General features: G+C 43.2%; 1 protein-coding gene across 6 annotated transcripts in view; it reads left to right on the top strand.

The window, feature by feature from the left end:
• The window catches only part of col11a1a (collagen, type XI, alpha 1a), a 160,294-nt gene that overhangs the window by 62,911 nt on the left and 74,883 nt on the right, over window positions 1-22,500 (top strand). For all 6 annotated transcript variants that reach the window (XR_013966181.1, XR_013966182.1, XM_080794327.1 and 3 more), the window contains 15 exons: window positions 1,449-1,505; window positions 4,150-4,203; window positions 5,259-5,312; window positions 6,000-6,053; window positions 6,976-7,029; window positions 10,077-10,130; window positions 11,357-11,401; window positions 13,008-13,061; window positions 13,769-13,813; window positions 15,303-15,356; window positions 19,437-19,481; window positions 20,068-20,121; window positions 20,322-20,366; window positions 21,643-21,696; window positions 22,265-22,309. Coding sequence is in view for 4 of the 6 variants with exons in the window: in XM_080794327.1 (XP_080650453.1) it covers window positions 1,449-1,505; window positions 4,150-4,203; window positions 5,259-5,312; window positions 6,000-6,053; window positions 6,976-7,029; window positions 10,077-10,130; window positions 11,357-11,401; window positions 13,008-13,061; window positions 13,769-13,813; window positions 15,303-15,356; window positions 19,437-19,481; window positions 20,068-20,121; window positions 20,322-20,366; window positions 21,643-21,696; window positions 22,265-22,309 (768 nt within the window). In the remaining 2 variants the exon portion in view is untranslated. The remainder of the gene's footprint in view (window positions 1-1,448; window positions 1,506-4,149; window positions 4,204-5,258; window positions 5,313-5,999; window positions 6,054-6,975; window positions 7,030-10,076; window positions 10,131-11,356; window positions 11,402-13,007; window positions 13,062-13,768; window positions 13,814-15,302; window positions 15,357-19,436; window positions 19,482-20,067; window positions 20,122-20,321; window positions 20,367-21,642; window positions 21,697-22,264; window positions 22,310-22,500) is intronic.

The raw sequence follows: 22,500 nt of genomic DNA, 5'->3' as shown, positions 1-22,500 counted from the left end.
GTAATTGGAAATACCCCAGTAGAAGTAAAAAGCACCTCAACATGTTACTTAAGTAAATGCACTTAGTTACTTTCCAACCACTGAGGTTTGGGTTTGACCTTGAGCTGTGGGGAGTCTAGCCCTTCTAATGCAGGCCGGCAGTCTGACCAGTCTATTTAGAATTTAGACTGCACTCACATCCAATCAGATCCATCTAGACTGCACTCACATCCAATCTGATCCATCTAGACTGCACTCACATCCAATCAGATCCATCTAGACTGCACTCACATCCAATCAGATCCATCTAGACTGCACTCACATCCAATCAGATCCATCTAGACTGCACTCACATCCAATTACATCTATTTAGACCGCACTCACATCCAATCAGATCCATCTAGACTGCACTCACATCCAATCAGATCCATCTAGACTGCACTCACATCCAATCACATCCATCTAGACTGCACTCACATCCAATCAGATCCACCTAGACTGCACTCACATCCAATCACATCCATCTAGACTGCACTCACATCCAATCACATCCATCTAGACTGCACCCACATCCAATCAGATCCAATCAGATCTGAGCCACATCCAATCACATCCATTTTGACTGCACTCACATCCAATCACATCCAATCAGATCTGAGCCTCATCCAGATAAAAAAATCAGATCTGTTTAAAAAAAAGTCTAAATGAAGACAGGTCACATGGAATCTGATTTAGTTATTTTTCCAATGTGACTTGAGCCACATTCAGAGGTGGTTTCAAATCTGATTTAAATCTGATTGGAGGAGATCCGTCTCAGTCTGAATGCAACGACCTGATCTAAACCAGATTCCATGTGACTTGTTTGTGTTTTTTTAATGTATTAGAATTTAGAACAGATATAGGTTTGGCTGCCAGTCTGAACACGATCTGATCAGAGATCTGGTCACTTGCAAACGGCAGTGTCAAAGGTCGGCCTAAAAGATCGGATTTGAGAAGAAAGTCTGATTTGAATCGGATTTGACTTGATATGACCGCGGTCTAAATGAGGCCTAAAGGTGGTTGGTTCAGCGGTAGAGTGGCCGGTAGAGCGGCCGGACCGGAACCGTGAGGTACCCGGTTCGATCCCTGTGGGCTCCCCCAGAGTTAGTGTTTAAGTGTCCTTGAGAAAAACTCTGAACCTCCTAATTGCTCCTGATGTGCTGATTGGTGCCTTGCATGGTTTTCTCCACCATGAAGGAATGTGTGAATGTGTGAATGTAATGCACACTCTATTTATAAAGCGCTCTGGATAAAAAGCCCTGTATAAAAGCAGCATTTATGGCAATTTGGGAAATTACCTCTTTGTTTTCCATGGTCATTGTTTCTGCCACTCCTGTTAACCTGCCTGTATTGTTTTGGTCTCCTGTTAACCTGCCTGTATTGTTTCGGTCTCCTGTTAACCTGCCTGTATTGTTTTGGTCTCCCCACAGCTGGCGATGAGAGGCCCCTCAGGGCCAATGGGTCTGACCGGACGATCTGGGCCCGTGGTGAGTTACAATGTTCTTTAATTAATACGTCCACCAAACACTAAACTGTCTGTTTAGCTACGGAGTGGTTATAATTGATGCTACAGTAGTACAGTACAGTACAGTACAGTACAGTACAAGTCCCAGAGAGTGTAGTCAGTGCACTTTGAACATCATCTGATATGATAAGAGACAATGGGCAGCACAGACCACTGACGGTCCCCATCAGCCCCCCCCCCCACCCCCCCTGAGTGGGGGTCTCCCCCCCCCCCCCTCCCCACCACCCCCCCCGAGGGGTCATGTACTGGACTGTAATGACATCGCTGACTCGCCGCGTTATCTTCCAGGGGCTTCCAGCTGCCAAGAAAATGTCACAATCCTTCTCTGTCGACACACACACACACACACACACACACAGACACACGCACACACACACACACACATGCACACACGCACGCACGCACACACACACACACACACACACACACACACACACACACACACACACACACACACACACACACACACAGACACACACACGCACCCGTTCTCTCAGGCTTGTTGATACTCGATCCACTATTTATCTGCAGGCAAAAAAAAAAGGCCTGGAAGAGAAGAGCTGGAAGAATTAGCCTTTGTATAAAAATGTATAAAAAATAAAAAAGCCCTGCCCTTCACAGGCCAAAATATGTCGTAGAAATAAAGTGAACAAGATGAGATATTGCAACGCTTTTTTTAAAAGTTCGCTTAACACCTCAGAGTGCCTAAAAAGAGTAATACCTTCCCTCCTTTTCCCTCTATTGAATACACGTTGAAAACCGGACTTTTTTCAGAGACAGTCGAACCGTTTGGCGACGCTAATGTCTGTCTCTCTTTCTGTAATTGCCAAAATCACCGACTTACCTTGCCTGTGACCCGTATGTAAAACAACTGCCCTTTTACCGCGTCTGTAAAACAACTGCCCTTTTACCCCCGTCTGTAAAACAACTGCCCTTTTACCCCGTCTGTAAAACAACTGCCCTTTTACCGCGTCTGTAAAACAACTGCTCTTTTACCCGTCTGTAAAACAACTGCCCTTTTACCTGTCTGTAAAACAACTGCCCCTTTTACCCGTCTGTAAAACAACTGCCCTTTTACCCGTCTGTAAAACAACTGCCCTTTTACCCCCGTCTGTAAAACAACTGCCCTTTTACCCCCATCTGTAAAACAACTGCCCTTTCCAGACCATGAATGCAGCGTTCACTGATGGTGAAAGAAATGCAAACGCGACACTCCTTTCCTTTCCATGCCATAGTGGAAGGCCGCGTTCAGGAGAATTGTTTTTATTTTTTCTCCGAAGTCTCCTGAACTAATTTCTAGGTAAAGGGTGCTGGGTCGCGCCCTGAAAATAGCTGATCTATGCTCTAGTGCTGTATGTGAAGAGTCTGCCTGTGCTTTTAACTCATTTTGGATAAAAAACATAAATAAATCACATTTGGCCCAAAAATAGCGAAAATAGCAGATCTACAAGCTCACAGCGCGTCGTGCTGCGACGCGTTGAGAGCTTGCAGATCTGCTATTTTCGCTATTTTTGGGCCAAACGTGCCCTCTTATGGGACTTCAGCCCCTGCCTCTCTCTATAGCGCTCTCTGCACGTGCCTGCTGCCGAGACCCACAATTTTGCAACATAATTTAAGTACAGTAGGAGTACAGTAAGTACAGTAGCAGTGCAGTATATGAAAAGGAGAAAAAAAACAATTATCCAATTATGTTAGTATATATTTACACCCCCACACGTCTTAGGCCTCAGATGTAGGCGTATTATTTATCAGAGGTATTGATTGTTCTATCAAAAAGGATTTTGCACGCCTGTTATTATGCTGCAATAGGTTGGCACTGCTAAAAACATGGACGACATTGTTTCGATTTATTTATGTTTTTTATCCAAAATGAGTTAAAAGCACAGGCAGACTCTTCACATACAGCACTAGAGCATGTCTGGAATAAGTGTCAGAGCTGAAATTGTAAATGTAAATATGAAATGAATGCTTAAACATGTAGCTAGGTGTAATGTTATAGAGACCACAGAAGACATGTAAATATGAAATAAATGCTTAAACATGTAGCTATAGGTGTAATGTTAGAGACCACAGAAGACATGTAAATATGAAATAAATGCTTAAACATGTAGCTATAGGTGTAATGTTAGAGACCACAGAAGACATGTAAATATGAAATAAATGCTTAAACATGTAGCTATAGGTGTAATGTTAGAGACCACAGAAGACATGTAAATATGAAATAAATGCTTAAACATGTAGCTATAGGTGTAATGTTAGAGACCACAGAAGACATTACTCTATAAAGCCATATCTCCAAAACTGGTAGGTCAATGATAATGATAAAACAAAAAAGGAAATTAAGTTAAAATATGAATGACATTAAATTATGAATATTCATATGCATTTATTTAAATACCTCTGGGTCCATACAGTATGCCTCTGTAGTCAAAAGCAAGCTCTCTCAGTTCTCTCAGAAAACAACAATGCTTGGAATGATCGATACACAGTTGGGTAAACATTGCCGCCTGCTGGCTGGTACATGTCGTTGTCCTGGGACTGACTGACTGCACATTCCCAGAAATGAGAGTTTTTTTTGTTGCTTAGTTTATGATCTTTTTCCTCAGGGCAGACCTGGATCATCTGGACTGAAGGGAGAAGGCGGAGATCCCGGCCCTCAGGTAAGAAAAAACCCCCTAAAAAACCCTAAAAGAAACCACTGACACTCAAGTTTTAACCCCTTTTCGTCATGTTATAATTTAGCTATTGAAAAATAGCAGATCTACAAGGTCATAGCGTGCCACCGAGTGGCGCGCTATGAGCTTGTAGGTCTGCTATTTATTTTTAAATCGTGAACATATTTATTTCAGAAAACTGGATTTAGACGACATTTTTTAAATGTTTAAATCAGTCCTAAATGGGCGGGCGACAGCCAGACGAATTTTCCTGGAAGTGGGTTATTTATATTTGGGACTACCGGAGAAAGCAGGGGGGAGGGGGGGGGTGGGAGGAACGTCGCCCGAAAAGATGAAAATAATGTATATTTTATATATTAAATATGAAAACGTGGCTACTCCTGTCCTGTGGAAGGGTTATCATTTACTTATATCGACCCTATAATAAACAATTTAATATAGGTATGTTTTTTTGCACACTCAAGCCATACGTTCATTAACATTCCAATTGTGGAGCAGATTTTCGTTAAAAAAATTACCTAAACATAAATTGATGAGTCCTTTATAGATGAAGTTTAGTTTTTTTCCTATTTTTTGTACCTTATTCTTATTGTATTCTTATTATTATATTTTTGTAAACACTGTATTTGTTATTTTTGGCCATTGTTGTCTCTGTTAAATGCAGAGCGACTTCACTGATAACTAGATTTGGTCTGTTTTAAATTTCGGTTATCTGTTTTTAATTGTATATATTTTTTGTGTGGACTCTAGACTAGCGACCACTTTGAGGAAGCTAATGGCGCTCCAGAATAAAGAATACAATAATTTAAAAAACAAAATAACTGAACTGGTCGGTTCCCAACCAGTGGAAAAGAGTCCTATAATATTCCCCCCTATATGGGGATTATAATTACCACACAAATAAACACAAACCAGGGGCTATAGTGCCATCTAGCGGGTGGTAGAGGTCTGTTCGCCCCAAACAAACATGGCTGCCTGCAGTGCCTGCATGGGCACTAGTGTCACTGAGCTGTTCTCTGTGTCCTGCGTCCTCTCCACAGGGTCCTCGAGGGGTCCAGGGGTCTCTGGGACAGGTCGGCAAGGCTGGAAAGAGGGTGAGTGAAGGGAACTAACTGGCTAAACCTCTCTGTGTGTGTGTGTGTGTGTGTGTGTGTGTGTGTCTATGCCACAATATGAGACTAAGCCTAGTCCTGAGCACCGTCGTGTGAACGAATATGGCTATCAGAGACGCTGCTGAGTGACATTCTTGCTGTATATCATTCATGATTCCAAACGTGTGTCATAGGCTTGTGATTGTAACATAACTGCACCCACAATGTTTGTGTCCATAATGTATGCGTTTTCCTTTTAAAGTGTGGACCAAATAAAATAATTCAAATGTGTGTGAGGGGCTTACTCAACAAACAGCATGCTTGATAAAGGCCTAAAAAAAGGTCTGCAGAGACTCTGATCCCAACAGGATCAGAGTCTCTGATCCAAGAGTCTTGACTCCACCCGGGGCCAGCAGTCTTAACTCCACCCGGGCCAGCAGTCTTAACTCCACCCGGGCCAGCAGTCTTGACCTGATTGACTGCCACAAAACGAACACATGCCAGTCGCATGCACATTATTAGTAACCTGGATTAATTCGTGACTCGCTTTATAATTAGTTGGTAAATTGACTCACATTATAATTGGTTGGTAAATTGAGTCACATTTTAGTGTAATTAGTTGGTAAATTGGTAAACTACTGTATGGTCAGTGCTGTATATTGACAATATCTTCCTTCCTTCCTCTCCTAGGGTCGCGCTGGAGCTGACGGCGGCCGCGGAATGCCAGGAGAGTCGGGTGGAAAGGTGAGGATCTGTTGGTGCCATGTGCCACGCCACGCGAGTCGCACCACGCCGAATCACACCACGCCACGTCATGTTACATCATTGACAATCGCATGAAACTAATGCACATTTTGCCTATTCTGGTAGACCGCGATCCTACCAGTAGATCACAAAGCCTGATGACATTAATATTAGTTTAAATATATAACTCACTAAGGTGACTTGATTTTACATCATTATAAAAGAGTCTGTCGGCACAAACCAGCAATGCGATACTTTGTTTTGAATGTCGCACACAAACGTACGTAGCATTCCAAGTGCGTTTGTCTTATATATGCTGCTTTTCCAAAGCCACATTTAAACTATAGTTTCAGCAACGGGATCATCATTTCTTTCCCAGTGGGTATATCTTGTAGAGCTGGTCATTTTGAAAAGTAGCGATCAAATCAAATAAGTGTGGGCACCTCCGATTTAGTCTGCGATGACTCTGGACCGTAGAATCACGTACGATGATGCCGTCCGACGCCCGCGGGCCGTAGTGTTGATTTTTACATTTTCTTTACACTTTGTTTTGCGTAGCTGAAAATGCACGATCTACAAGCCCACAACGCGTCGCAAGCTTGTAGATCTGCTGGGTGCAGGTCTTTTTTCCGACAGCATATTGATCCGAAACCTCAATCCTAACCTAACCCTAACCGCGAGCACGGGAGCAGCGCATGTCGGACCATCGCTTTTTCGCATCGCAGCGAATGTCCCCCCGCTGCGGAGCGGACCGTTCCCCCGTCGGCTAGAATGCTGTCGGAAAAAAGGCCGCCTCCCAGATCTGCTATCTTCAGCATGCAACCGAGCATAACTTGACTTGTCTTTTAGTTCTACGCCGTGCGCCGTACGCCGTGCGCTCTCTCCCAGTGAGTGACCTCCGCTGTCTGTGTTTTCCTTCCAGGGGGACCGGGGCTTCGACGGGCTTCCTGGACTGCCCGGTGAGAAGGGACACAGGGTGAGTAACAGTACAGTACAGCCTCTGTGACCTCTGTGACCTCTGTGTGTACTGTACACGCGACTACAGCAGGGCATGACATTATAACGCCGAGTCCTTATACAGTTCATTAAGGACTGTTCATACTCCGGGTTTAGGTGATCAGGAGACCACCTAAACGGTGGTTAGTAGAAACATTATTTGTATATAGTATTTTATAACTCTATGAGTAAGACAGCGCTCTCCCTCTCCACCACGTGGGGTGAGTGCAGCAAAGCATTATGGGCCACTAGTGAGACCAGTGTCCATGATGACATCACAGACACTTTGAAATACTAAAATATCTAAAAAACACAAATTACCCACATAAAAAAACCCACAGGAAAGTGTTTCTTGTCTCTCAAACATCATTAAAATAAGATCGGGTGTAGTTGTAGTTTTGGTAAAAACAGAGAGATGTGTTTGGGGTGAGCGGTGAGTCTCTTACCACCGCGGCTCAGTGACGTCATGTTGTAGTTTTGGTAAAAACAGAGAGATGTGTTTGGGGTGAGCGGTGAGTCTCTTACCACCGCGGCTCAGTGACGTCATGTTGTAGTTTTGGTAAAAACAGAGAGATGTGTTTGGGGTGAGCGGTGAGTCTCTTACCACCGCGGCTCAGTGACGTCATGTTGTAGTTTTAGTAAAAACAGAGAGGTGTGTTTGGGGTGAGCGGTGAGTCTCTTACCACCGCGGCTCAGTGACGTCATGTTGTAGTTTTAGTAAAAAACAGAGAGATGTGTTTGGGGTGAGCGGTGAGTCTCTTACCACCGCGGCTCAGTGACGTCATGTTGTAGTTTTAGTAAAAAACAGAGAGGTGTGTTTGGGGTGAGCGGTGAGTCTCTTACCACCGCGGCTCAGTGACGTCATGTTGTAGTTTTAGTAAAAACAGAGAGGTGTGTTTGGGGTGAGCGGTGAGTCTCTTACCACCGCGGCTCAGTGACGTCATGTTGTAGTTTTAGTAAAAACAGAGAGATGTGTTTGGGGTGAGCGGTGAGTCTCTTACCACCGCGGCTCAGTGACGTCATGTTGTAGTTTTAGTAAAAACAGAGAGATGTGTTTGGGTGAGCGGTGAGTCTCCTCTTACCACCGCGGCTCAGTGACGTCATGTTGTAGTTTTAGTAAAAACAGAGAGATGTGTTTGGGTGAGCGGTGAGTCTCCTCTTACCACCGCGGCTCAGTGACGTCATGTTGTAGTTTTAGTAAAAACAGAGAGATGTGTTTGGGGTGAGCGGTGAGTCTCTTACCACCGCGGCTCAGTGACGTCATGTTGTAGTTTTAGTAAAAACAGAGAGGTGTGTTTGGGGTGAGCGGTGAGTCTCTTAATTACCACCGCGGCTCAGTGACGTCATGTTGTAGTTTTCGGTGGTCACCTCTTCACCGAAAACTGGAGTATGAATGGGCCTTTTGACCTGAGGCCATTTCTACAAAAGTTCTCCTAAATCAGACAATTTTCTGAGAAAGAAAATGTTCTTGTATGGGTGACGGGTGTCATGAAACAACTCCAACACAAGGTGCTTTTTGATCTTGCTTAAATGTAAGTCTCTCTGGATTAAGAGCGTCTGCTAAATGCCTAAATTGTAAATTGTAAGTAACAAATTGAGCTGCATGTTTTTTTCATATAGCTTACAGGTTGCTCTGTCATGTGATACGTACTCTAAAGTATGATTGGACCCCAAACTGGCATCAAATGAAACCCCTCGGTTATTACTAGGGATCATCCATTGGTTGGAGTCGGGAGGGACAGACATAGTTTTGGATTTATCTCATTCTTGACGGCAACCCCTTTTGCTGTTGTAAGGATTATGTTATTCTTTAAAGCTAATGAAAAATAGCAGATCTACAATAGGGGTACCTATCTCAATAGGGGGTACAAAAGGGGTTCCCGACCTGAAAGTGGGATTAAGTGGAGTGTATCATCGACACTAAAGAGTCCATGTGCACATCTCAACCAACATCTCAACATGTCCCAACATCTCAACATGTCACGCCACACACACACACACGCACGCATGCACCCACGCACGCACACAGACGACTGCATAGACAGCTACAGTACATGCCATGTAACCATGGCATATCACTCACAGCTGTAGGTCTTTCTTCTCAAATGTGTTCTTAGTATCACTGAATAGAAGAACAAGAAATAAAGAACGAGAGTTGTGTGGGGCGATGTTTGGACAGATCACCTTTCTTCCATGTGAATACCAGTCTGTGTAGAGCAGACGAACACATTCAGCTGAGGAGCCACTTCTCTCCATAATTCAAACTGTGTGTGTGGTTTTTTTCTCCGTAAATTACAAACGAAACGGTAACAGTTTTTTTCCACCTGACAGACGATTAAGCAATAATTACACGAGAGGGTGTGGTTTAACGTGATTATCGCCACGACAGGGATGCGGTCAGGAACGAGACGGAGTCGAGTTCCGCAAGCATCACTGAAGTGGCAACAATCACGTTAAACCACAACCTCGAGTGTAATATTGCAATTATACAATTATTATTATTTGTTTTTATGTTCTGTTTATTAATTTTTTGTTTTTTACAAATAGAAGTAAATTCAGAAATAAAAATGTGAGTGAGTGAAGAAACTAAAACACACACAATGACAAAACACAAACTCCAAATCAAGACAACCAAAGAACATTCAAAGCACAACAACAATAAAAACAATAAAATAAAAACTCCAATACAGTCAATATACATATAGATCATGGTCACAAACATCATCCAGACAAGACAGGTTGGTCAGTCAGGCGACAGTTATACAGGTTCAATCGGAGGCACAAGTGTAAGGCGGTCAACATGAGATAGAAAAGGCACTCCAATTTAGTCAGTAGCCATTTTTTTGTCTTCTGTTAAATGTCCTCAAATTGGAGGTCAGTTTAACACTGGATTCCAGGCTATTCCACTGTGTGGCTCCTATATAAATGAAGGAGCCTTTGCACACTTTACTTGAGCAGGGAACATCTGCAATAATATCTGCAATGTATCACTTTCTTAACTTCTCTCCATGTTTCCTTTCTTTTCAGGGAGAGGTAGGACCCATCGGACCGCCTGGATCCCACGGGGAGGACGGACAGAGAGTAAGTGACACATCATTTTAACTCTTAAAATGTGACCAGATTTGACTGAGAGCCTGCCATCGCACAACCTCCAGCTTCACATACTAGAGCATGTCGGAAAGACATGTAGTTATAGGTGTAATGTTAGAGTCCACAGAAGACATGTAAATATGACATAAATGCTTAAACATGTAGCTATAGGTGTAATGTTAGAGTCCACAGAAGACATGTAAATATGAAATAAATGCTTAATCATGTAGCTATAGGTGTAATGTTAGAGACCACAGAAGACATGTAAATATGAAATAAATGCTTAAACATGTACAGTAGCTAGGTGTAATGTTAGAGACCACAGAAGACATGCAAATAGGAAATAAATGCTTAAACATGTAGCTATACAGTAGGTGTAATGTTAGAGACCACAGAAAACATATATGAAATTAATGCTTAAACATGTAGCTATAGGTGTAATGTTAGAGAACACAGAAGACATGTAAATATGATATAAATGCTTAAACATGTAGCTAGGTGTAATGTTAGAGACCACAGAAGACATGTAAATATGAAATAAATGCTTAAACATGTAGCTAGGTGTAATGTTAGAGACCACAGAAGACATGTAAATATGAAATAAATGCTTAAACATGTAGCTATAGGTGTAATGTTAGAGACCACAGAAGTGAACCTTTTCAAGCCTGTTTTCTCAACTCTCTGTTTCTCTGCCAGACATTACTCTATAAGCCATATCTCCAAAACCGGTGGGTCAAACTGAACAACCAATATGTCAATTTGAAGCTACGTATGATTCCCTGCTTCCATATGACGAAAATTCCCAAAATTCGGAAATCCAATGGCAGTACCTCAGTCAAATTTGGACATGTCCCCGATTCTTTCCCTGGTTTTAACGGGTTAACCCCATTCTGGTCGGGAAACCCTTTTGGTGTTTTAACTAAGCATTATGTTCTGAGTAGCTATTGAACATTATCAGATCTACAAGCTCATAGCGCGCTACGAGCTTGTAGGTCTGCTTTTTTGGAAAAATCGTGAAAATGTGGCACATATCTTTGAATGTATATTCTTTCAGAAGACTTTTTTATTTATATATATATCACGCCTGTTGACCATGGGGCCATTTGACGTAGACAATGTGTTTTTGCTTTGCGTGAACATTGTGTGATCGACGCGCTAACGTTCTCTCTCTCTCTCTCTCTCTCTCTCTCTCTCTCTCTCTCTCTCTCTCTCTTCAGGGCGAGGATGGAGAGATCGGGCCACGGGGATTGGCTGGAGAGAGCGTAAGGCTTATTTTTATTTATTTCTCTTTCAGCAACATTAAACGTTCGGGTTCAACAGAAACGATCCTCATTAGGTTGCCTTAATTAACAGGGTTTCCGGCCCGTTATGCTTTAGCTATTTAAAAATAGCAGATCTACAAGCTCATAGTGGCGCGCTACGAGCTTGTAGGCCTGCTATTTGACATAATAGAAACATAGCTTTTTCAGAAAACTGTCGGGATGTAGAAGACATTTTTAGAATCTGATCTCAGGTCAGAATGGGATAAAGTCTTACATTAATTGATATAAAACAAAAACCTTCTTCCCTGGGAACAGCCGATCTTCAAGCTCACGACAAAGCTATTTCCGGCGAATAGGGGATGGTGTGGTTCCTAATATTATCATCCAGAAAAAAAAAACATTCTTAAAGGGCGAGACCACTTTGGTAGAGGTTTGGGTTGTGTAGTTACCTTGCCATGATGTAACTAATTATGTGGACAAGAAATCAATATTAATAGAGCACCGAAGTCTGACGTCAATATCGGTAGAAGGCGCAAATCCACAGGTTCATGTACTTTTTATTTGCGTTATAGATCGCCTCATATAAGAACTGTGTTTGAAAAATAAACATGTCACCCCGGCCGCTTCACTCATATGGATATGAAGAATCAACTGACTGAGAGAAAACACTATTGTTACTGTGCTGAATTAGTTACATTTTCGCTATAAGCAGACTGTATCATATATGAGTTACTGACTGTTGCAAACGATACAGAGACACCTCCCTGACAATAACGCTGAGACAGCTTGTTTATTTTTGGACCACGACGCTTATAGTAGACGATATTAAGATCACCCCCATGTTATTCTCCATAGAGAAATTACTTCCGCAAACCAGGGGAATCGTCGGGATGAGCGAGTTACGTCAGGACTTCGGTGCTCTATATTGCTCCAGTGATTAGAAATTGGCCACTGAGCAATAGTCTGCAATTAAACTAGTCTAAAAACTTTAGAGTTTTTTAGTGGTCTAGACTTTGATTAGCTGTTTTTTTTATCTATATTTTAACAGTTTTCAAAACGTCTATATGAATGTGAGCCTATTCTACCAAATTGGTTCAAATTCAAGAGTAGAAAATTCTGTGAAATTCATATATATGCTATTAAAAAAATAAACTTTCACCATATTCATGTTGCACCAGATGAAGATGTTTTTAAAACCGACATTATTTAATCAATTTAAATGTAGGAGTTAGAGGTTGGGACAGCCACCTCCCAATAGAAAGTAGCATCTAAAGTTTATATTATATATTAAAATCTCAATAAATGTATTGTGATTAAATAGATAAGATGATATTTGTACACAGGTCTGACTAATTTGTTACATTGTGGGACTGTAATTTGAAGAATGGCTCATATTTAGACCGTCTATATATTTTTGTTGAAACAAACATTGTTTCGTTCTAATCTTAGCCTAGAGACTGCTTTGTTTGACACTGTGACTGTATTTCAGCACTCTGGCCAGCAGGGGTCAGGCTTACCCCACTGAACATTTGTACAAAGGTACAGCACACTATAGGCAATAATGAATCAGACTATTTTAAGGCCTTCTTTCTGTTCTCCCCTGCAGGGTCCCAGAGGTCTGCTCGGACCTAGAGGTTCCCCCGGACCCCCCGGACAACCTGTGAGTATCCGTCAGCATCGCCGGCCGGACCCCGGCCTAAAACAAGTCTTTAATTCCCAAACCGTTTAATGTCAGGGGTAGGGATGGAGCAAGTCTGATAACAAGCTTGTTTGAGTATCCGTTATCAATAAGCTTTGGGCTTAATTCTCAGGCCTGTTATGGAGCATAGCGGCCAATATGACGTCATGTTTAAACAGTCAAGACAAGAGGCGATCAATACATAAATGTAATCATCCATTCTGGCACAAACATGTGGGTCTAAAAGTGTATTGATATTAACCAGTTAACAGTTTCTTTAATATTATTGTATTGGTAAAAAGGTCCATTTCCTTCCGTCTGTTAGTAAAGTACTGTATTTGAAGGCTCTAGTAAAAGATACCCGTTCTGTCCTGAATTTATTGTCTCCCATCTTTCCACAAAATAATATAAAATGCTCGATAAGCCTTATCGATAAGATGCTCCTTACCCCACATGTCATTTTACTTCATCATCAAAACATGAAACGACTTGTCTTTTGGTTCTACCCAGATCTGTTCTCCACCGCAACATTTTAGTCTAGTTTTTTATTTTGTTGATGAAATCGTCTGTAACTCCTTACAGTAGTCATCGCTTTAGTCACCATAGCCTAGTTTTTATTTAGTTGTGTTGTGGCGGACTGTTATCTGACTGTTATCTGACTGTTATCTGACTGTTTTGGATCTCCGCAGGGTGTCGCTGGAGTCGACGGCCCGCACGGTCCCAAGGGGAACATGGTACGTAGCAGAGAACACACACACACACACACACACACACACACACACACACACACACACACACACACACTTACGTGGCTGTTTAAGACCGATATGAGGTTATAAGGGACCTACGTGGCCGGTTAAGACTGATATGAGGTTAGTTAGGGGATTTACGTGGTCGGTTAAGACTGATATGAGGTTAGTCAGGGGACTTACGTGGCCGGTTAAGACTAGGGTTAAGATTAGGGTTATGGTTAGAGTTAGGATTGCAGTCAGTAATAGCCGGACAACGCGACCAACGCCACTTCGGACAACGTCGGTATTAAAATGTCCATCCTGGCTCATTGATGAATGCTGATGATGACAGAGATTCAATCATCAAACTGCAAAGTGAAACAGCTGAAACATGTCTTGCTAACGAACGCAAACATAGACACCTTCCCTCCGAGTGACACAAACGGCTGAAACATCTCTGGCTAAAGAACGTGTATATATACTGTATATATATATATATAATATAATATACAAACCTTTGTCTCGACGCTGCTGTTCTCTGTAAACTCAGTCAGAAAGGACTTCTGGCAGTGGTGCAAAGTAACTAAGTACATTTACTTGAGGTTTTTTTTACTTTACTGGAGTGATTTTCAACCTCCAATACTTTTCCGTCTACTCCTACTGCAGTACAGCTGAGAGGCAAATATTGTACTTTTAGCAACACAACAATGTATTTGAAAGCTTTAGTCACTTTGTACATTTAGATTAGTATTACAAAACATTCACATTACCTACAGTACTTCAACACTATACAGGCCTACTGTATATATATATATATATACACACATTTCGGCCATTTGAAAATAGACCATCTACAATGTGGCGCATTGTGAGCTTCTATAGATCTACTATTTTCAAACATTTGAAAACTTGAAATGATACATTCTGCATATATATACTTTCTACTTTTAAAAGTAAATTTTGACGCCACAACTTTTATAGATTACATTTTGAATTCCGGACTTTTACTCGTTTTGCAGTATTGTTACTCACTGATGTTCAGAAACACGTCTACCAGTGACATCATTGTTAGGCAAAAAATAATAATAATATACATTTATATTTGTATCATCGCGAGAACGATGGCTTTCATTGTAGCATCAAGCTAGGTGGTGAGACTCTGCACTCAGTTCCCAATATGATCAATCAATCAATCAATCAATCAATCAATCAATCAATCAATCAATCTTTATTCGTCACATACAGATTAAAAAGTCGTCAACTCTTTCTCACTGTCAATGTTTCTATTTCATTTCTCTGCCTTCTAACAGGAGTGGTAAGTATTGGTTCCGTCTCAAAATGTCAGCCAACCCTTATCAGAAGTGTTGTGTGCAACATGACAGAGCACTTCCTGTTCTGCAGCATGTTTTAGAGGCTACACAACATATAATAACACAACATAATGTTTAATTTCTGAATAAAATTAAACATAAATAATGTCCGTTCCCTGCAGGGACCACAAGGAGAGCCCGGACCACCAGGCCAGCAGGGCATCCCGGGGACACAGGTGAATAATACGCACACACGCCACGCGCACACGTGCACACACACAGACACACACAGACACACACACACACACACACACACACACTAAGGCTGTCCCCAAACATTCAAGGTTCGAATGTTCGCTCGTTAGGGTTGGCACTCGAATCTGATCGATCGCTCTGATCGAGACGGTTATTTTTTTTATGAATTAGAAACAAATGGTCCGAATGTTCACTCGGAAATTCCTGCCGAAGTTCGAGTCCTAAAATAAGGGCTAGGGTACAGCCTTAACACACACACACACACACACACACGCACGCACCTAGCTCGTACAAGCTTGTAGGTCTGCAAATTTTTTTTAATCGAAGAACGACTGACATAGAAACATAGCTTTTTCAGAAAACTGTCAGGATGTAGAAGAACATTTTTAGAATCTGATCTCAGGTCAGAATGGGTTAAGTACATTTCGAAGCCAAACACTACAATTTCCATATTGCAATGTTGGCTATTGATACTTTTACATATTATTAAGTAACACATAATACAAAAGTGAGTATTAGTATTCTGCCACAGACTCTCTGTCACACGAGAGCAGGACGAGGGAAATTAAGCTCTTCTACCAAACAATGCATTTTAACCCATTTAGGCCTCACATCGAAATTAAAAAATATATTTCTTTAAAATGAAAAACCTAATGTTTCTATATCAGTGGTTCTCAATATTTCATGTCAAGGACCCCCAAAAATGATATGTAATATGCATCTGAGAATATGTTGTTCCAGGGAGGGACCCTCCAGAAGCAAAGATATGAGTTAGAAACTGAAACTCTGAAAGGATATATATATATATATATATATTCAAAGATTTGAGGCACATTTTCACGATTTTTCAAAAATAGCAGATCTACGAGTGCCGCGCTATGAGCTTGTAGATCTGCTATTTTTCAATAGCTAAAGTATAACATAATGCTTTAAAACACCAAAAGGGGTTCTCCAGTCCTGAATGGGTTAATTTCATTAAAACAATCCCAAAGCATTCTGAATGCTTTTGGGATTTCCAGAATGATAATCAAACAAAAACACGCTGTGAATAATTTAGACGGTCCGTCTGACTGCAAATACAATCCTGAATGTTAATTTAAATGTGAGATCAATTATTATTATTTTATTTTTAATAGAACCCTGATGGGCCTAGTTTAATTGACTCTTAACTCGGTCTATGCCGAACTCACAATATCTCGGGGGAAAACTCTACTTTTGCCAAAACCGAGAAATCTCGTGCTTGGTTAATGTCGTTTAATCCAGAATTAATAGTATTTTATTTACAGTTTTTTTTTAAGCATCCGTGGCTAGCCTCCGCTGGCACCCATGTTGTAACGTTGTCATATCCAAAATCACCCCTCATACACGCACACACACACGCACACGCACACCCACACGCACATGCACACGCACACGCACATGTACACGTACATGCACGCGATCCAAAGCATTGTTTCAGGGCTCAGATTGAGATAAAGGACAGCATTTACAGCTCAATACAGTGAGTGGGAAACCATTGTTTGACATGTTGAGATGACGCTCTGGACTCAGAGAGTGGCGACACACTTTTATCTCGCCGCAAAGTGAGTGCCTCTGGGCTGTAGTTCCAAACATTGGAACTATATCCCATTGAGACAAAGCGGGGTGCTATGGGCTATAGTTCCAAACATTGGAACTATATCCCATTGAGACAAAGCGGGGTGCTATGGGCTATAGTTCCACACATTGGAACTATATCCCATTGAGACAAAGCGGGTGCCTCTGGGCTATAGTTCCAAACAGTGGAACTATATCCCATTGAGACAAAGCAGGGTGCCTCTGGGCTATAGTTCCAAACAGTGGAACTATATCCCATTGAGACAAAGCAGGGTGCCTCTGGGCTATAGTTCCAAACAGTGGAACTATATCCCATTGAGACAAAGCAGGGTGCCTCTGGGCTATAGTTCCAAACAGTGGAACTATATCCCATTGAGACAAAGCAGGGTGCCTCTGGGCTATAGTTCCAAACAGTGGAACTATATCCCATTGAGACAAAGCAGGGTGCCTCTGGGCTATAGTTCCAAACAGTGCTCCTACGGCTGGAACTATCTCATTGAGATAGAATGAGCTCTTCCGCATTCCTTTGTTACAATGGTATAGTCAACGCTATAGTGTTGCCACTCTCTGACTAGATTACTCTGTCTGGACTGAAGCGCGGTGCGTCACATAATTACTTCCCCCTCAACAACAGGCTCAGAGACGCGCGATTATGAATCCCACCAACGTTCTAGGATAGACCCGCCTTACCATGTGTCTGATTGGCTCCCGGGCAGGCATAGTTTTAGTGAGGTTAGGGTTAAGGTTAAGGTTTGGTATAGGTATAGTTGCAAAAATGAGAGCTGTCAATAACAGTGACCACTGGCCAATCACAGCAGGGCTTTCCTAGAACTGATGTGATCCATAATAACGCCTCAGAGACTCTACTCTAGCATCAGTACCAAGTTGAACCACCAGATGGGGGTGTTGGATCGCTTAAATGAACTCTGGGGTAGAGTTAAGTTTTTTCAGCATACTTTGAGTTTTTTGACTAACACACCATTTAGTCTTAGTGCTATTTTGGTCTTCTGAAATGCTTTAGTTTTTAGTCTATAGTCTTAGTCGACTAAATATAAAAATCTTAGTATTTTAGTCTTAGTCTTAATGCAATGTTTATTTTGCCTTAGTCTATAACGGCCCGTATTTAACTCCTGGAGATGCGTGCGTGGAGGTGCGTGCGTGCACACGCACGCACACACAAACACACGCACACACAAACACACACACACACACACACACACACACACACACACACACATGCACACACACTATTTTTGGAGGGTTTATCTTGGGGGGGGCGGGGTTGGGGGGAACCATCTGAAAGCATCTCATTCATGACAGTGGAATGCATGTACACACACACACACACACACACACACACACACACACACTTGAGATGTTTATTTATGTCCACATAATGAGAAGTACAGGAATACCTTGTACAAAGGACATAAACACTGCCAGTGCAGTTTGACAGTGGGAGAGCAGCCAGTTACAACATGCATGGACGGCAAAGCATCGTTACATACAGTACAGCTGACATGTCAGACACAGGACAGCATCGTTACATACAGTACAGCTGACATGTCAGACACAGGGCAGCATCGTTACATACAGTACAGCTGACATGTCGGACACAGGACAGCATCGTTACATACAGTACAGCTGACATGTCAGACACAGGACAGCATCGTTACATACAGTACAGCTGACATGTCAGACACAGGGCAGCATCGTTACATACAGTACAGCTGACATGTCGGACACAGGACAGCATCGTTACATACAGTACAGCTGACATGTCAGACACAGGGCAGCATCGTTACATACAGTACAGCTGACATGTCGGACACAGGACAGCATCGTTACATACAGTACAGCTGACATGTGGGACACAGGACAGCATCGTTACATACAGTACAGCTGACATGTCAGACACAGGACAGCATCGTTACATACAGTACAGCTGACATGTGGGACACAGGACAGCATCGTTACATACAGTACAGCTGACATGTGGGACACAGGGCAGCATCGTTACATACAGTACAGCTGACATGTGGGACACAGGACAGCATCGTTACATACAGTACAGCTGACATGTCGGACACAGGACAGCATCGTTACATACAGTACAGCTGACATGTCAGACACAGGACAGCATCGTTACATACAGTACAGCTGACATGTGGGACACAGGACAGCATCGTTACATACAGTACAGCTGACATGTCAGACACAGGACAGCATCGTTACATACAGTACAGCTGACATGTCGGACCCAGGGCAGCATCGTTACATACAGTACAGCTGACATGTCTGACACAGGACAGCATCGTTACATACAGTACAGCTGACATGTGGGACACAGGACAGCATCGTTACATACAGTACAGCTGACATGTCGGACAGGGCGCACACACACACACACACACACACACACACACACACACTCATGCTGTCTCTCGTCTCCTCTGCTTCCTCAGGGTCTTCCTGGACCTCAAGGACCCATCGGACCGCCTGGTGAAAAGGTACGTTGTTGTTGCGACCACATCCTGTTCATACGTTGTGACCACATCCTGTTCATACGTTGTGACCACATCCTGTTCATACGTTGTGACCACATCCTGTTCATGGGCGACTTTCGATGTAATTTCCAGGTTGTGGGACAAATCGTCCAAAGTTGGTCCATTTTAGTGGATGAGAGGGAAAAAAATATCTTCAAACGTGAATGAACTCTTTGATCTAAATCAATCCGTCCGATTCCAACCAAAGATTGTGTTTTTGACGGTCCATCGCGGTACCCTCACTTGTCGTGTTAGAAGTAATCATACTTCCCCGTCAGGCCCGGAGTGGAAGGTCAAATCAGGCCGGGAGTTATACGCCCTCGCTGGAGCGGTGTGGCCTGATGCCACTAGGTGGCAGGCCACCGGGAATAGTCCCGGTGCTCCCGACGGCCACACCGGGCCTGCTTCCCGTTGTTCTCGATCACCTCGGGGGTGTTTTGGCTAAACATCTAGCTACTTCTAGCTACATCTAGCTACTTCAGGGTTGTTGCACGCAGAGTGTTGTTATTGTGACCTATGACCCTTGACCTTTGTACCCCCCTCCCCACAGGGACCTCACGGCAGGTCGGGATTGGCTGGTTTACCTGGAGCAGATGGCCCTCCGGTAAGTACCCTGACCTTTTGACCTTTGTATCACCACAATACTGTATCACTATCGTCAATCTCATGCACGCACGCACGTACGCACGCACGCACGCACACACACAGTTGTTACAGTACATATTTGGCATTGCAGTGTAAAACCTTCACGTTATATTTTCTGAATCAACGGAATGATTTTCTTTCCCCGTCTCTCTCCTGCAGGGTCATCCGGGTAAAGAGGGACCCCCTGGAGAGAAAGGAGCCTTAGTAAGTTTGTTTAGGATCAGATCCTTTTATTTTATTGTTGTTATTATTATTTTATCCATGTAAAGGTGTGTGAATGAAACTGCCTCCCCCTGGTCAGCCGGGGCGCCTGATGGAGGGGAAAAGGAACTGGTTGGAATAACGTGTTCCTTCCACGCGCTACGTCCAACCAGGGAAACTCCCCCCTGTCAGGTTGTAAAGGAGCAACTTGGACACTCAGGCATGAAGGAAGCATGAGTTCAAGTCCGTTGCTCTCCCCTTGTCCCCCATATATGGGGACTAGGTTGGTCTCCCCTTGTCCCCCATATATGGGGACTAGGTTGGTCTCCCCTTGTCCCCCATATATGGGGACTAGGTTGCTCTCCCCTTGTCCCCCATATATGGGGACTAGGTTGGTCTCCCCTTGTCCCCCATATATGGGGACTAGGTTGCTCTCCCCTTGTCCCCCATATATGGGGACTAGGTTGGTCTCCCCTTGTCCCCCATATATGGGGACTAGGTTGCTCTCCCCTTGTCCCCCATATATGGGGACTAGGTTGGTCTCCCCTTGTCCCCCATATATGGGGACTAGGTTGCTCTCCCCTTGTCCCCCATATATGGGGACTAGGTTGCTCTCCCCTTGTCCCCCATATATGGGGACTAGGTTGGTCTCCCCTTGTCCCCCATATATGGGGACTAGGTTGGTCTCCCCTTGTCCCCCATATATGGGGACTAGGTTGGTCTCCCCTTGTCCCCCATATATGGGGACTAGGTTGCTCTCCCCTTGTCCCCCATATATGGGGACTAGGTTGGTCTCCCCTTGTCCCCCATATATGGGGACTAGGTTGCTCTCCCCTTGTCCCCCATATATGGGGACTAGGTTGCTCTCCCCTTGTCCCCCATATATGGGGACTAGGTTGGTCTCCCCTTGTCCCCCATATATGGGGACTAGGTTGGTCTCCCCTTGTCCCCCATATATGGGGACTAGGTTGGTCTCCCCTTGTCCCCCATATATGGGGACTAGGCTGGCGGAGGGTGTGTAGAGCCCAGGATCACATTAGATGATTGACAAAGCGGTGAAAAATGCGTTACAAAATCGTGGGATAAAAAATATATTAAAAGAATAAAGGTGTGTGAATGAATGTGTGAATGTAATACACAATCTATGTAAAGTGCCATCCAAGGCGCTAGCTATATGAATGCACCATTTACCACTAATTCTATATGAAAATGTAAATTTTGACCGAAATGTCCACCGGGCCCTGTAGTAACCATGTCCTCTCCTGTTGTCTCTCTGTAGGGTCAGCACGGTCCACAGGGCCCCATCGGCTACCCCGGCCCGCGTGGAGTCAAGGTACGGTAACATTATATTATAATTATATTATACACACAGATCATAGTCCTATAGTCTGTTGAATAAAATGTCATTTAGTTTTAGTCGAATCCTAAAACACGGGACGTGCTGTTAAGACTGTCCATTGTGCCAATAGATGGTGTGGGCTCACATCAGATTGCCTTGATGTTAAGAGTGGCATTAGGAGGTGTATTTCTTAACTAGGACATGATGTCAATTTCGGGACACATCCTCAGTAGTGTGCCTTTGTATCAGTGGGTGTTTCGGCCTTCCAACACTATATACACCCTCATCAAAGGTGGCCAGCTAAAGGGTGATCAAGCCTTAGCCTGTGTCCCATGCCCCAATCATTGAGATTTGCCTCCCACTCATTTAGTTTTAGTCGAGTAAACATACAATAATTGATGGCGTCGTAATGCCTCCTGATTTCACACTCTGTTTTGCATGTTGAAAATATCCGATCTCGTCGACAAATATCTCATGGCAGCGTGACGCGCTGTGAGCTTGTAGATCTGCTGTTCCATCGGTAGCTGACAGTGATGTTAACGTACCTCGTTGTCGTTCTCAGGGTGCTGACGGAGTCCGCGGTCTGAAGGGCGGGAAGGGAGAGAAGGTGAGGTCACAGTGAGGTCACACAGCGTCCTTCCTTCATCACAGCGTTTACGTTGTTTGGGTGTGATCGAGGTTTTCTCTAAAAGCTAAACATAAACTAAACATAAACATACATGAAAGTCAATGTCATGAAACCTTTAGGCACGTCTGTCTTGTCTGTCTGTCTGTCTGTCTGTCTGTCTGTCTGTCAAT

The sequence above is a fragment of the Protomyctophum bolini genome (assembly GCF_963924005.1).
Source record: "Protomyctophum bolini genome assembly, chromosome: 21".
Taxonomy (NCBI): domain Eukaryota; kingdom Metazoa; phylum Chordata; class Actinopteri; order Myctophiformes; family Myctophidae; genus Protomyctophum; species Protomyctophum bolini.
Note: the sequence above shows the minus strand (reverse complement) of the source record. Positions and strands in the feature narration are given on the sequence as shown.